Source organism: Durio zibethinus, chromosome 14 (assembly GCF_047325235.1).
Source record: "Durio zibethinus cultivar Kanyao isolate XHJ-2024 chromosome 14, ASM4732523v1, whole genome shotgun sequence".
Taxonomy (NCBI): domain Eukaryota; kingdom Viridiplantae; phylum Streptophyta; class Magnoliopsida; order Malvales; family Malvaceae; genus Durio; species Durio zibethinus.
Window position 1 is genome coordinate 5,286,628 of NC_143175.1, and position 14,560 is coordinate 5,301,187.

The following is a 14,560-nucleotide window of genomic DNA, read 5'->3' on the forward strand; positions in this document are numbered from 1 at the left end:
ATAAAAAATTTTACCATTTAATAAAATAATAGTAGTAAACGTAAGTATATGTTTCAATAATATAAACATATACTAAATGTTAGTAATTATAAATTAGACCAACAAAATTATAAAAGTCAAATTTTTTTTTTTTGTTTTTAACAACCAAAATAAAAATTTCCTTCTTTTTTCATCAAAACAATTACTTTTAATTAAAAATCTAATACATATTTAATCTTTTCTCCTTTTCTTTTTCTTCATTTTCTTTATTTTCTGAAAAATCTAAAATTTAGAGAAAAAATAATGAAGACAAAAGAAAAAAAAAAAGAAAAACTGTTGAAGTACTGTTCCACGATCTCTTTAGCATTTTTTTCTCTCTCTCTATACACTTAATTACTATAATCAAGATTATATATTTTTATACATGGAAAAGAATTTATCTTTAACATTTGATTGGTGAAAATTTGGTTGTTCTCAGTTACAAAAAGACAAAAGTCTGTTGTAACTTTTAATGAAAATGCCTATTTAAATAAACTATCTATTATGCTATTAAAATTTGTTTAAAATTTTTTAAATTTGATCATTTTTTTTAATTTTTTATATAATCATCTTCAAATTGACTTATCATCATACCGAAAGTCATTGGAGAAGTTTCCCTACCCTTTCCATTTTCATTCTGCAGCCTTTGGCATTTCCATTACCACCAAACACTTGAACCTTTCAACTTTATTTGCTGTCAAATTTCTCTTAATTCTAATGTCTGATTAAAAACTTTCTGTGCATTATAACTCTCTTCACTGTTTCTGGCATTTCTCCATTGGCCACCCAAATTCAGAATCCTTAAGTTTCAGTCCTTAGTCTTCGTCGTCAATTGAATTTCAGGACTGGATCTCTTCCACTGCTCCTTTGTTCATTGATTGTTTTGTAAGTAATCTTTTCAGTGACTGTCCTTCGTTTTCATTGCCATCGTTAAAGATCCATCACTGGAAAAAGCTTTCCACTTTTTCCCCTGTTTCTTTTTTTTTTTTCTCTTTAATTTTTTATTCTGTTTTCCTCTCTGTTTGTTTTGCTCAGCTTGGGGAAAAGAGAAAAGAAAAGAATGGAGTTTGTTATTGGCATCGCTAGCTCCATTGTCACGATAGCTGCAGAGTACACGATCGCCCCCATAAAAAATCAGATCAAATTCCTTTCCAATCATGAGAAAAGTGTTCAGAGTCTCAAGGATCAAGTTGAGAGCCTGAAGGATGCCAGAGAAAGAGTGCGGCATTCCATTGATGCCGCTAAACGAAACGGGGAAGAGATTGAACACGATGCCGACAAGTGGCTGACTACAGTCAACAAAAAGATTGATGAAGAAGTAGAGAGAGTAATTCAAGATGAAGAAGAAGCAAAGAAAAAGTGTTTCCTTGGCTTGTGTCCTAGTTTCTGGACTCGCTACAAGCATAGCATGAAAGCTGAAGAGGAGACGAAGGCTGTTGCTGAGCTACTCGGACGGGGCAAATTTGACCCGGTTTCGTATCGTACAGCTCCACAACCACCCACATCGGTTAAAGGTTTCGAAGCATTCGAGTCGAGAATGCTGGTTTTGAATGGAATCATGGAGGCACTGAATGATGCTAGCATCAAAGTTATAGGGGTGCACGGGATGGGTGGCGTAGGCAAGACCACGCTTGTCAAAGAAGTTGCTAGACAAGTAAAGGAGGGCCAGTTATTTGATTCCGTAGTTATAGCAACCGTAACTCAGACCCTTGATGTTGAAAAAATTCAAAACCAAATTGCAGACTTATTGGGTTTAAAATTTGAGGAACCTAGTATGGTTGGAAGGGCACTTCGACTTCGAGAAAGACTGAACAAAGAGAAGAAGATTCTTGTTATTTTGGATGATATTTGGGCAAGTTTAGATCTTGAAGAAGTTGGGATTCCTTTTGGAAATGAACATGAGGGATGCAAGGTATTGCTAACTTCTAGAGATCTCAATGTTCTATCAAGTGGGATGGATACTCAGAAAAATTTTTTAGTTGGCCTTTTAAATGAAGAAGAAGCCTGGGCCCTGTTTAAGAAGATGGCTGGTGACTGTGTTGAAAGTTGCGATTTGCATCCTACAGCTATTGAGGTAGCAAAGAAATGTGCAAGATTGCCAATCGCCATTGCGACAGTTGCAAGGGCTTTGAGAAACAAAAGTTTATTTGAATGGAAGAATGCATTGCGTGAACTAAATAGGCCATCATCAGGAAACTTCGCAGGGGTAACACCGGCTGTATATTCAGCTATAGAGTTGAGCTACAATTATTTAGAAAGTGAGGAAGTTAAGTTGACTTTCTTGCTTTGTAGTTTAATGGGTCATGATGCTCTCATTCAGGACTTGTTGAAATATGTTATTGGTTTGGGATGTTTTCAAGGCGTCTACACAATAAAAGAAGCAAGAGATAAAGTATTGACAGTGGTGAGTAATCTCAAAGCGTCTTGCTTGTTGCTTGATAGTTATAACAACGAATGGTTTGATATCCATGATGTTGTATGTGCTGTTGCTTTATCGATTGCATCAAGGGACCACCATATGTTCGTGTTAAGATATGGTGATGTGCTCAAAGAGTGGCCCGATCAGGAGAGAATGAACATTTGTTGGGCGATTAATGTAGGTTCTCGTATTATAACTGAGCTTCCTGATGAGATGGAGTGTTCAGGCCTTTCCTTTTTCTGTATGTCCCGTAATGGTTCATTGAAAATTCCAGCCAACTTCTTTAGACGAACAGAAAGACTCAAAGTCTTAGATTTCACTGGAATGCATTTTCCATCGCTACCTTTGTCGGTTAATGTCCTCACAAACCTTCGCACGTTGTGTCTAGATGGTTGTGCACTTGAAGACATAAGCATTATTGGGAAGCTCAAGAGTCTAGAAATCCTTAGCTTTGTTCAGTCAGATATTAAAGCGCTACCCAGGGAGATAGCACAATTGACTCGGTTAAGGTTGTTAGATTTGAGTCATTGTACTAAGCTCAAAATCATCCCACCAAATGTCTTATCGAATTTGTCCAACTTAGAAGAACTATATATGGAAGACAGCTTTGTTCAGTGGGAGGAAGAAGTACCTGGCAGTGAAAGAAGAAATGCTAGCCTCCTTGAGGAATTGAAGCATTTGACTCATCTAACCACTCTGTACGTTCATATTCCTAATCCCAAAATAGTTCCAGAACGTCTGTTCATTGAGACATTGGACAGATACAGGATTTTCATAGGTTATTATTTTGGGCGGAGTAGGCCGGATGCCTATGAATACTCAAGAACACTGAAATTAAAATTGTATACAAGCATCTACAAGGACCATGGGGTGAAGATATTGTTGAAGAAGACTGAAGATTTATATCTTGCTCAACTTAAGGGAATAAAAAATGTACTTGATGAGTTAAACAACGGAGAAGATTTTCCATATTTGAAGAAACTTCACATCCAAGATGGTTTGGAAGTCCAATATATCGCAGCGGAAAAAATGGAGTTTGGTCAATTACAGTCCATGACACTCCAAGATCTGCCACAACTCGTTAGCTTTACCCCCGAAGGGAGGAGGTATTCCACATCCCAGCAGGAGCAGGAGGATACAACCACCAAGCCACTTTTCAATAAACAGGTATTTATTTATTTATTTATGGAGCATTCAATAGCTTAATCATATATTTAACCTATAGATATAGGTGTTGGTTAAAATACTTCAAAACTCTTGAACATTTTTGAAATTTTCAGTTAATTTTTTTATTATTTTGTTGTATCCAAGTGAATTCTTAAAAGTATTAGTTTCGCTCAGTTAAACCTTTACTTTGCATAAAAACAACTAAAATCCATTATTTCATGATACATTTAACCTCCATGTGATCTTTATGTTAGCTACGTTAGTATCTCCACGACATATACGAGATAAAAGACTGTAGATACTAATGTAACCTGTACTACATGTCATTTAAACACAACTAAACAAGAATTTTACATATTTTTCCTTGTATATTTTTTGATAAGGATAAAAATCAATTATATGTTGATATTGTAGAAATAACAAAATTCTTTGATTTTCATTTAGAATGAAGGTTTAAGGAAATAAAAATGTTATTATAGGAGTTCAATTGGGTATAATAGAAGTTCAGCATTCATCATCCTTAAATTTTAAGTTAAATTCTATTTTGATTTTTAATCTTTAAAAATTTTAATAAGATTCTCAATTATCTAAAATTGTCATATATAGTGTTGGTTAGCATTTTATGTGCTATGAATAAATCATAATAAAATTTCACTCAAAATTTATAGATCAAGGATAATACAATCTTGAAATTTTTTATATTTAAGATATATTCTATATAAAATTTAAAATAATACTTTTATATTCTTATTGTAATATAATTTATCATTTAAATATTTTTATTTTTAATAGAAATATATTTTAAAAAATTAATATTAAGTTAAAGTTTTCAAAATTCTTTTGAAAAATTTCATATCATTTTTAAAAATTAAGTAAAATTTCTTTATAGATTTAAAAAATTAAATAAAAACTCCATATCTTTTTAAAATATTAAGTAAAAATTTTCATATCATTTTGAAAATTGATTTATTAATCTATTAATAAATTTGTTTCTTTTGAAAAAAAAATTATTTTGAATCTGTTTTTTATTAAATTTTATACTTTATAAAAAGATATAAAAATCAAAATCGCTCTTACTGTTGCCAATTCGGTAGGTAACAAATTGAGTTATTAAAAATAATTATTTTATTTTATTTAAATATAAATTTTTAATAGAAAAAAATTCAAAATATTTTTTTGGATTAAAAACAGATTTTTGAATAGATTAATAAATTTATTTTTTTTACTTAATATTTTAAAATGAAATGGAGTTTTTTTAAAAAATTTTTAAAATTGAGACAATTTTTTAAATTTTTTAAAATGATATGGAGTAGTTTTAAAAAGGATTTTTGAAAATTTGAATTTAATTTTAACCTTTTTAAATCTATTTTCTATGAAAATATTATTTTGCTGATAAATCAGATTATAATAAAAAAATTTTATTTTAAATTATCATATTTTATAAAATATATTGGAAAACATTTTTTTCTTTAATTTATTTTTTCTTTTTTTAATTTTTCTTCTTCATAAAATATATTTGAAAAATGAAAAAGGAAAATATATTTAATTTTTAAATAGAAATTAGATTTTTTGATAGAAAACAATATTTTCTATTATAATTTATCAGTAAAATAATATTATCAATTGAAAATAGGTATTTTTGTTTTTAAATTGATATGGAATTTTTTAAAAAAGATTTTGAAAATTTTAACTTCATTTTAATTTTTGAAAATCTATTTTTTATTAAAAATAAAAAATATTTAGCTAATAAATTATATTATAATAAAAATATAAAAATATAATTTTAAGTTTAATATTTTATAAAATTTATTTGAAATATAAAAAATTCAAGATAATAACACTTCTAGTTCCTAAAGTTTGAGTGAAATTCTATTTTGATCTTTTCATTTATTACATGAGATGTCAGTCGACACAATTCACGTATTATTCATATGGCACTAGTTAGCATTTTCTATTAATTTATATGGTTTCATGAACGGGATGACAAATATAGGAAAAATTTACACAATTGAGGATTTGATTAAAATATTTTAAAAATTATGGACATAATAGAATTTGATTTAAAATTTAAAGACCATAAATGCTATTAACTTAAAACTTAAATTAATTCATCAATTTATTATAAACATCAAACCTTTTATTAAGAAATAAAATAAAGTAAAATTTTTAATATCATAAATTCTATTAAGTGTTTAGATCATTCTATTTTCATATTGCGCAAAAGTCAACAGGATTAAAATACATACCTCATTGTCAATATGAATATTCAAGATCAATTTATGGATGCTTATGCCATGAACCGTCAAAGATTTAATTCTTAATCTAGTTTTTAATAATTTCTTTTATCTTTGATTTTTTTATACAGGGTAGCTACTGTAGCTCTCCATAAATTTAATGACTTTAATTCTTATGACAATTAGATAAATGAGATTTTAATGGTGCGTTTGGGCAAGGGTTTTAAAAAGATATTTTATTTGTAAAAAAAATTTAAAATTATAAAATGGAATTACCCTTTTGGCAAAATAATATTAAAATTGTCAAAATTTTTGGAATTTGAATGGGGAATTTTGGAGGGCACTAATTCTACCTAAGGTGAAATTTGTGAAATTCTTTAGTTTTATAGCAAAAAGTCAACATTTGCTATGTTTCATTTTTTTTATACAACTTTTGTTTTCTTCGATATTGACTACAAAAAACTCAATATAAATTTTATTTTTTTAATTTTTCATATTGTTAGTAATATCTACATATTTTTACAAATCTAATGATATCCATATTACATGTATATTTTTAGTATTTTGTTTTTTTTTTCTATATCTAATGTCATTATTTTTCTATTATAATTGTTTTTTTTTCTCATGAGATTTGAATATTTAAAATTTCATTCTAAAAATAATTATCTAAATAATACAATTACTAATTCTTTTATTTTGAATTCATGTAATTTGAAATGCTAGCATTTCAAAAATCTCCATTAAATTGCTCCATAAAGAACTTTTAACGAATGGAATTCACACTGTATGTGTTTATTTATATAACCTAAATCATAGCCGTAATAAGAATAGACTTCTAATAATGCATAGTTACAATTCTATTAGAAAGAAAATTATGATTCAACTCATATTAGAAGTTAGATATATGCTCTTTTGGATGTACTAATACATTTAAGTCCACTTTACTTGATCCATATTCCAACAATTACTTATAGGATACATACGTGTGAGCAGATAGAGTTTCCTGAATTGAAAAGCCTGCGATTGTCTTCAATTAAGACCCAAAGGATATGGCACAATCAGCTTTCAAATACACGTTTTTCCTTTCCGAATTTGAAGAGCTTGATCATTCAGGGTTGTGGGAACTTGGAACATCTGTTATTACCCTGTGTTGCAAGAAGTTTGGAGCAGCTCCAACACTTTGAGATAGTGGAATGCAAGTGCTTAAGGGAGATAATAGTTACAGAGGAAATAGAAGAAGGAAAGAAAAATGTGATTCGTTTCTCTCAATTGAACTCCTTAAAAATAAGGAATCTTCATAATCTCATCAAATTTTGCTCAGGGAATTATGATATTGAGTTCCCATCCTTGAAAGTGCTAAACATTGAGAATTGCCCGAAATTAAAAGAATTCATTAATGAAACTAAAATGGAGGTGAATTATCAGTCCGGTGTACAAGCTCTCTTCAATGAGAAGGTGAATTAATCTTTCACTCTTATAATTCTGCTCTCTCTTCGTTTTATTTTCTCCTTGCCTTTTTGCCTTTATTGTTTATGAACTAACTCTAGATCGACATATTGAATTATATATATATATAGGCTGCAGTACCTAGCTTGAAAAGGATGAAGATCTCCCACTTGAGAAATGTGCAGATGATATTTCACAACGAGCTTCTAGCAGGTTCCTTTTGCAAATTAGAAGAAATGGAGGTTCAGTATTGTCATCAGTTATCGGCTATTTTTTCCTCTACTGCCATAGGAGTATTTCAGTGTCTAGAAAAGCTCAAAGTGAGCTACTGTGATTCATTAGAACAGATATTTGAGCTTGGAGGGTTAAATATCGAAAAGACACTTGGTGTAGAATATTCTCAACTAAGAGAATTGGATATTTCCTGGCTACCGGCATTGAAACATGTTTGGAATAAAGATTCCTTTGGAATTCCCAGTACCTTTCAAAATCTACGTAGAGTAAAAGCTTTCTATTGTTGGAGTCTGAAAAATCTATTTCCAGTGTCAATAGCCAAGGACCTTCCTCAACTTGAATATCTAAGAATAAGTAGTTGTGGAGTTGAGGAGCTTGTGTCGGCAGGGGAAATATTGGAACAGCCCATTAGGTTTAAGTTTCCTCAAGTGTCTTCCCTCGTGCTTACGAACCTAAATGAGTTCAAATGGTTCTATCCAGGGCAACATACAATAGTCTGGCCGATTTTGAAAACATTGATGACAGATTGTTCCACTTTACTAAAGATTGTAGCTTCAGAACGTCTAATTAGCACTCAAGAAGTGAATGCGAATGGCCAAAGAGATTCTACAATTCGACAGCAACTTTTCTTGGTTGAAGAGGTATGATTATGAACTTCACTATTTACTTTAAAAATCTAAAACACTTTCAAATGCATGACACTATAACGCATTGTTAAATTATTTTGATTTTGAAGTATATTCATTAATAATTTTTTAATTCCTTACTGATTTAATAATAATAGAATCAGAAAGTAGATGAAAAATTGAAATTAAAAAGTATGTTATAAATGATATAAATTCACTGTTAATAGAATTTTGTTATAAATGATATATATTCACTTTTAATAGAATTTATTTCTAACTTAATTACTAATTGTTTCAATTTTAATTTATACAATTATTAAATTTGTAATGGAAAAGGTTTTGAAATATAAAATTTGAAGTACAAATAAGTGAAAATTTTAAAACATTTTTACTGTAAGTCAACAGTCAAATAAACACTTGATGCATCTTTATAGGCATTTATATATATTTTTAAAAAGTAGAGATTAACTTACACTAATGTAATTTTTATATTTTTTATCATTAAATTGAAGTTAAATCTATAAGTAATTTGAATCAAAATAATATTTATAATCTTAACAATTTCAATCCTAATATAAAAAAAATTTAAAAATTATATTTAAGCTGTAAATACTTGATTTTGGTTACTGATATTTTTTTTTTAATTTCTCTAAAGCTATTAAAGTTGAGGATAAATCAAAATATGTGATAAAGATGTGTGAAAATTATTTTATAGAACAACTATTTATAGAATAACTATTTTACAAAGCAGTTGTTCACCGAACAACTATTTAAAAAATAACTCCTTTATAGAACAACATCTTCATAGAACAGCTGTTCTCGAAACAACTTCTTCAAAGAACAATACCAACACCTTTACCTAAATTTCTTTCACTAAAAGTTGCTTTATTAAAAATTATTTCACAAAAGATGCTTCACTAAATGTTACTTAATTGAATTAAGAAGTATAAATAACCTCAAAATATGGTAGAGTTGTTGGGTTAATTTTATTATCGGAAAGTTTCAAAAAGTTTAGCTTTGTAGATCAGATATAAAAATAGTTAATAGATTTTTTCTTAACCCTACTCTGAACTATAAGTGTTTTTTTTTTTTCTTTTAAAATAAATAGTGAATTTCTATGTTCACTATACCTATCACCAAAAATTAATTAAATTCTTATTAAACAATACATTAAAACTTTTTGTAGTAGTCAATTTCACCATTATTCACAGTTATTCTTATTCAATACTCATATTATATAACTATCATTTTGGAGCATAAGAGCTCCTATAACTCTTGTGTGGCGACTTTTTGACATTGACAGATTTACTACTACTTTCTCTCAAAGTTTCTCTACAATTTTCTTTTCCTAAATCCTTTTCTTAACTTTATTCTTTTCCATACTCAATCTTGCTTCACTACCTACCATCATTTGCCGTTGCATTCAATATTTTAAGGTTTGCTCCAATTTTCCTCTTTGTCATCTTCAGACATGTTCTGATCTACTTATTTACAATGCTTCCTCACCTCAACAAAGAATCCCTCTACATAAGTAAATCCCTCTTTATTTAAATATATATATGTCTATTACATACAGTTTTAGTATTTTTAACTTCATATCCATCACACTCTTTTTTTGCGTTTCTCATGTCTATCAACACATTTAGCAGGGCATTTTAATATAATTGGTTATCCATATAAAAAATAATTAAATATTTATTTCATTCTTGAATTATATATTTTTGTCAAATTGATACTTAAAAAATAAAAATTTACTATATTAAAAAAATAAAATAAAAACTCACGATTAAATATATGAATTTGCTTTCCGTAAGTCAAATTAATTCTGTTAACAAAAATCTTAATGTGGCTTAAATGGCCAATAATAAACTGTCACATATCCGAAAATGCAAAGTAAATTTACTTGTAAGCGTTATGTCATTTGCAGACTCCATTTTGGGAATAAAAAGGAAAACTTTAAAAAAAAAAAAAAAAGAGAGAAATTCCAAAAAATCTAAAGTAAAAAAAGTTGAAAATTAAAAAGAAAAAATGGTCGAGAGAAGGCCTCTTGAAATTAAAAAGTATGAATAAAAATAAAAGAGAGAAAAATAAGGGAGAGGGCCAAGGATCAGTCGACCAGTCACCGATCTGGTAGGCCAAAGGAAATCGGACGCCGGTTTGACAATCCTGTTGCAATTGGTCGTCAATTTGCCATAGATTAGGCAAATTGGTAGGTGGCCATCTTTCACCTTCATCTCCTTCTCTCTCTTCTTTTTTTTTCCCTCTATTTCTTTGTGACTTTCTATTTTTATTTTTTGAGCTTCTTTTTTTCTTGATTTTTAATTTTTTTGAATTTTGATTTAATTTTTTATTTCAAAAATAAAAATAATAAAATAGATTTTTTTTTCACAATTTTTATATGTTCTAATGTGTCGATAGACTGACGTGGCACTTATGAGTTATTCAAGTTGGTATTTTTGGACGAATGACACTCTATTGTTGGTCATGTATGATTCTGAAGAAATTAGTATTTGAGTTAATTTGTCCTATAGAATATGAGTTCGTGAATGTAATTGCAATTTTTTATTCTTTAGATATTAATTTTATATAAATTATATAGTTTGAGGATCAAATGAATATATATTTGACCTATAAAAGTATTTTAAGAAATTATAAAATATTTAACTAATTCAATCTTGTAGATCGACATTGAGTCTGACTTGTTTTTATTTAATTGGCTCCTAAGGTCACTCCCAAATTAGAGGAACTGCGGTTACAAAAACTTGATCAAATTGCAGTAATGGGTGATGGCCAGTTTCCAGAAGACTTGTTTCACCAGATAAAAGTTTTTGAGGTGAATTGCTTCACTGGTCGATCTGCTAGTTTTCCAATTAGTTTCCTCCAAAGATTATACAAATTGGAAAATCTTGTGTTTAAATGGTTTGACTTCAAAAACCTAATATGTCGTGAAGGAGATGTTGGTGAGAAGCCAGATGCTGGGAGAGTACCCTCAGGAGTTAGAAAGTTAAAACTGGATTATTGTAAAAATGTTACACATATATGGAAGAAAGATTTAGAGCTAGGCCACATTATTCTTCCTAATCTTGAAACTCTTGAAGTTGGGTGGTGTGATGATTTGATAAATTTTGGATCCTCCTCTTCATCTTTTCAAAATCTCACAACTTTGCAAGTGGAAGGGTGCAACATGATGATGAACCTAGTTCCATCCTCAGTAGCCCAGAATCTGGTGCATCTAAAAGAAATGAGGATGGCACGTTGCAATACAATGAAAGAAATAGTTGCAAACTCAGAAGGAGATGAAGCAACATATGGGATCACTTTCAGAAAGTTGAAATATTTAGAACTCAATTGTTTAAAGAATCTTGCAAGCTTTTGTCCAGGGAATCATACCTTCAAGTTTCCATCCTTGGAAGAATTAATTGTGAATGGGTGTCCTAGATTGAAGGTATTTTGTCATGGAGTTTTAAGCACCCCACAATTGCAGAGAGTAAAAGAATCAGATCATCATAACAGAGAGCGTTGGGCTGGTGACCTCAATACCACCATACAGCTGTTGTACACCCAAAAGGTATGAATCAATTCATAATGCTTCCCCCTGCTACAATCTATTCTGCATTTAGTTTTTTGATTGAAATATTCAATCCTTTCATTGTTTTAGAAATTAAAAAGATATATGCATTAATTTTAGTTCACACCCAGAATACTTATAATCTAATGTTTAATATATTGTGATTATATTTTCATTCTTTGCTTTTTGTACTACATTGCGAGTGTTGTAATTTTACATAATTTCAAAATTATAAATTATTTAATAAAAAATAATGTTGTAATTTTGTATATTTCCAAATTATAAATTATTTAATCAAAAGTATGATTTTCAATTTAATTTAAATTATAAACCTTTTTTTTATAAAAATGTATAGAATAAAAGAAAGAAAAATCAGCAAAATACAACAATAATAAATTTTTATAAAATGGTTTTGCTTTTATTTTTATTTTTTGGTTTTTTGTCTTTTTTACATTTCTTTATTTTATTATTGTTAATAGTTTTATTTTTATTTAATAATAAATAATAAAATAAAACTTTTTATATTGACTTTTTTAAAAATTCTATCGACACTATTAATGAAATTTTTAAAAAATACTTTACGGCAATCGTTTTCTTAATTTTTTTTGTTATCTGTCAGCCGCCTTTGCTTCTCCCTATCCAGCTTACTAGCATGCTACAAAGAGGTGGCTTCCTGACCATACTGATATTTCTAACTGCAGCTCTTGCAGAATTAATTCATTAATTCAAACTCGGATGGTGATCTATAGAGGAATTTGATTAAAAGCATTAAAGAATCTTATTCGGTTATACATTACAAAGCTTTATCTGAGTATTCAGTAGCCAATGTAATTTGCTAAGGTGAAGTAGATACAAATAAGTTTATACTTCTGCCCTCTGAAGCAACAAACATAAAGCTTTTACCGACTTCTTTTTAGTTGATGAAAATGATTTAAAATTGGATTTGGTGCCGTAACATACATAACTAATTAAACAATTCTTCCTCTAATCCTTCCGTATATTGTACTTTCTAATGATCACAGAATGTCCAAAATTCTGAAGTGGGTGAGCTTAACCTTCAGTTACCCAATCTGGAATAAGGCAATATGTTTTGGTGATTGTGAGATTAGGCTCATTTCCCCTCAATTGAAATCAGATGGTAATTAAGTACCTGTTCTACTTTTATAATTCTTTATCTGTCTACTTTATTTCCCTTCATCATGGTGCAATTGCTTTATACAGTGATGGTGGAGATGCCTTCTCATAGCAGGTTGAATTTATCTAGTTTGTAAAATGAAAAAGGAGTTGCCCTACTGAAGTTTCCATTGAACCCAAAAGGTTTTTTCACTCCCTACGAATGTGTTATTTGAACTTAAGTTTGTAAGTAATGAATTTCAGGTGCATCCTGCATGGCACTGCAAGCTACAAATATGTATCCTTTTACTTGTAATGTTGATCAGCTAAGACACCCTGTTTTAGTATTCCCAAATTTCATGCATGTGATGATGTCCATACTTTCCTTATAGGATTAGGAGCATAAAGCAACTTCCTTGCATTCCATATAGGGCTTTCCATGTAGGAGTAGAGGGTTAAAACGTGAGCTTTCTAAAAGAACTGGCGGGTGTCTCTATAAAAACCAAAAAAATGGTTTTGGGGGAAGGTTTATTCTTTATGGCTCATATAGGTTTAAAGTTATTGCCTTTGGTCTATATTTTCTGGTCTGAGTAACTAAAGAAGCTCCTTTTGTTCTTTAAATATCAAGAACTACTACAAGGCATAAAAAGGAAGAACTTGCAATGGGTTTCAAAAGAAAAAAAAAAAAAAAACCCTGCTTTCAAATAAGTTTCGGTCTTTGCTGTGATGAAGGCTCAAAGTTTGTTTTTCTTTTATTATTTCATGTTTGCTGGTTTCTTTCCATACGTATGGTCTTTGTGTGGGATCTTAAAGTTTCAACCTTTGCATGGTTACAGGTTTTCTTTCTCTTCTATGTGGGTTGGTTTATGGAATCTGGAAGATCCGTTCATGTCTGCTGTTTCTTTTCTCTGCATATTGGCTGTTTGTGGGGAGAAAGGCTGCATCGGAAGTCCAGATTTTTTATTTCCCTCATGCAACACCTGAAGCAGGGCTGTCATTTTTGGGTTGGAAGTCTCACTTTAAGGCTGTTTGTCCATGGTTTCCCTTGCATTTTTCTTCATTAAATTCCCTATATCCTTTCCTTTACATGTCTGGCTTGTTAGCTGGTATTTGACGTAAATTTGGAGGAAGGCCGCACTTTATTTAGGGGATACCAATTCTGCTCTGTTCATCCTCATTGAGCAGTGGCAGTTTTGGCTACTATTTTATGGTCTCTTCCATCAGTCTCCGCGTTAGCTTCCTAAGTTTTACGCCATCTCTTGTACTTTCTTTAGCTATCTTGAGATTTAAACTGGAACCACAGCGTTAATGTAGCTGGAAAAGCCAAAACCATGCTGCCATTTCCCCATAGGAAGTCACGGTTCTCTTGGATGATCTGGGTGGTCTCTCTGTTTTAGCTATATTTCTGGATTTTTTTCGTTTGCTGTTTATTCTTTTCTGTTATTGATAAGCTATCCTGTTTTACATGTAAAAAGAAAGACCATTTTAATTCAAGGACTCGTTTGAGAAAGACAAAAAAACGTGCTGCCGTTTCTGAGTACGCAGTCGCGGTTGTGGCTGTTCAACCAACCCCTTTACTTTCTTTCCTTCTTCCTTTAATTTCAATTGACTATTTCTTCTAAAAATTAAAAAAAAAAAAAGGTTCAAAAAAACAAAAAAAAAAAAGAAGAGAAGAAAAGGGGTTAATTTAGGAAGGGATTTTTTGGTTTAGATTGGAAGGATCTACGTTAAAACA

The 14,560-nt window shown here is 29.8% G+C and overlaps 1 protein-coding gene across 3 annotated transcripts; it reads left to right on the forward strand.

The window, feature by feature from the left end:
- Positions 1-610: 610 nt before the first annotated feature.
- On the forward strand, positions 611-14,319 carry LOC111295106 (disease resistance protein At4g27190-like). 3 transcript variants are annotated; one of them, XR_016327440.1, is made up of 8 exons: positions 611-903; positions 1,054-3,604; positions 6,832-7,293; positions 7,416-8,159; positions 10,870-11,712; positions 12,735-12,850; positions 12,934-13,029; positions 13,662-14,319. XR_016327440.1 is itself a non-coding variant. In XM_089743312.1 (6 exons), the coding sequence occupies exons 2-6, from the start codon at positions 1,079-1,081 to the stop codon at positions 13,887-13,889; spliced, it is 4,803 nt and encodes a 1,600-aa protein (XP_089599438.1). In that variant the 5' UTR covers positions 611-903; positions 1,054-1,078; the 3' UTR covers positions 13,890-14,041. The 3 variants fall into 3 exon arrangements, 1 of the variants encoding a protein (XP_089599438.1); XR_016327441.1 differs by lacking the exon at positions 12,934-13,029; XM_089743312.1 differs by lacking the exons at positions 12,735-12,850; positions 12,934-13,029 and having other exon boundaries at positions 13,662-14,041.
- The last annotated feature ends 241 nt before the right edge of the window (positions 14,320-14,560 follow it).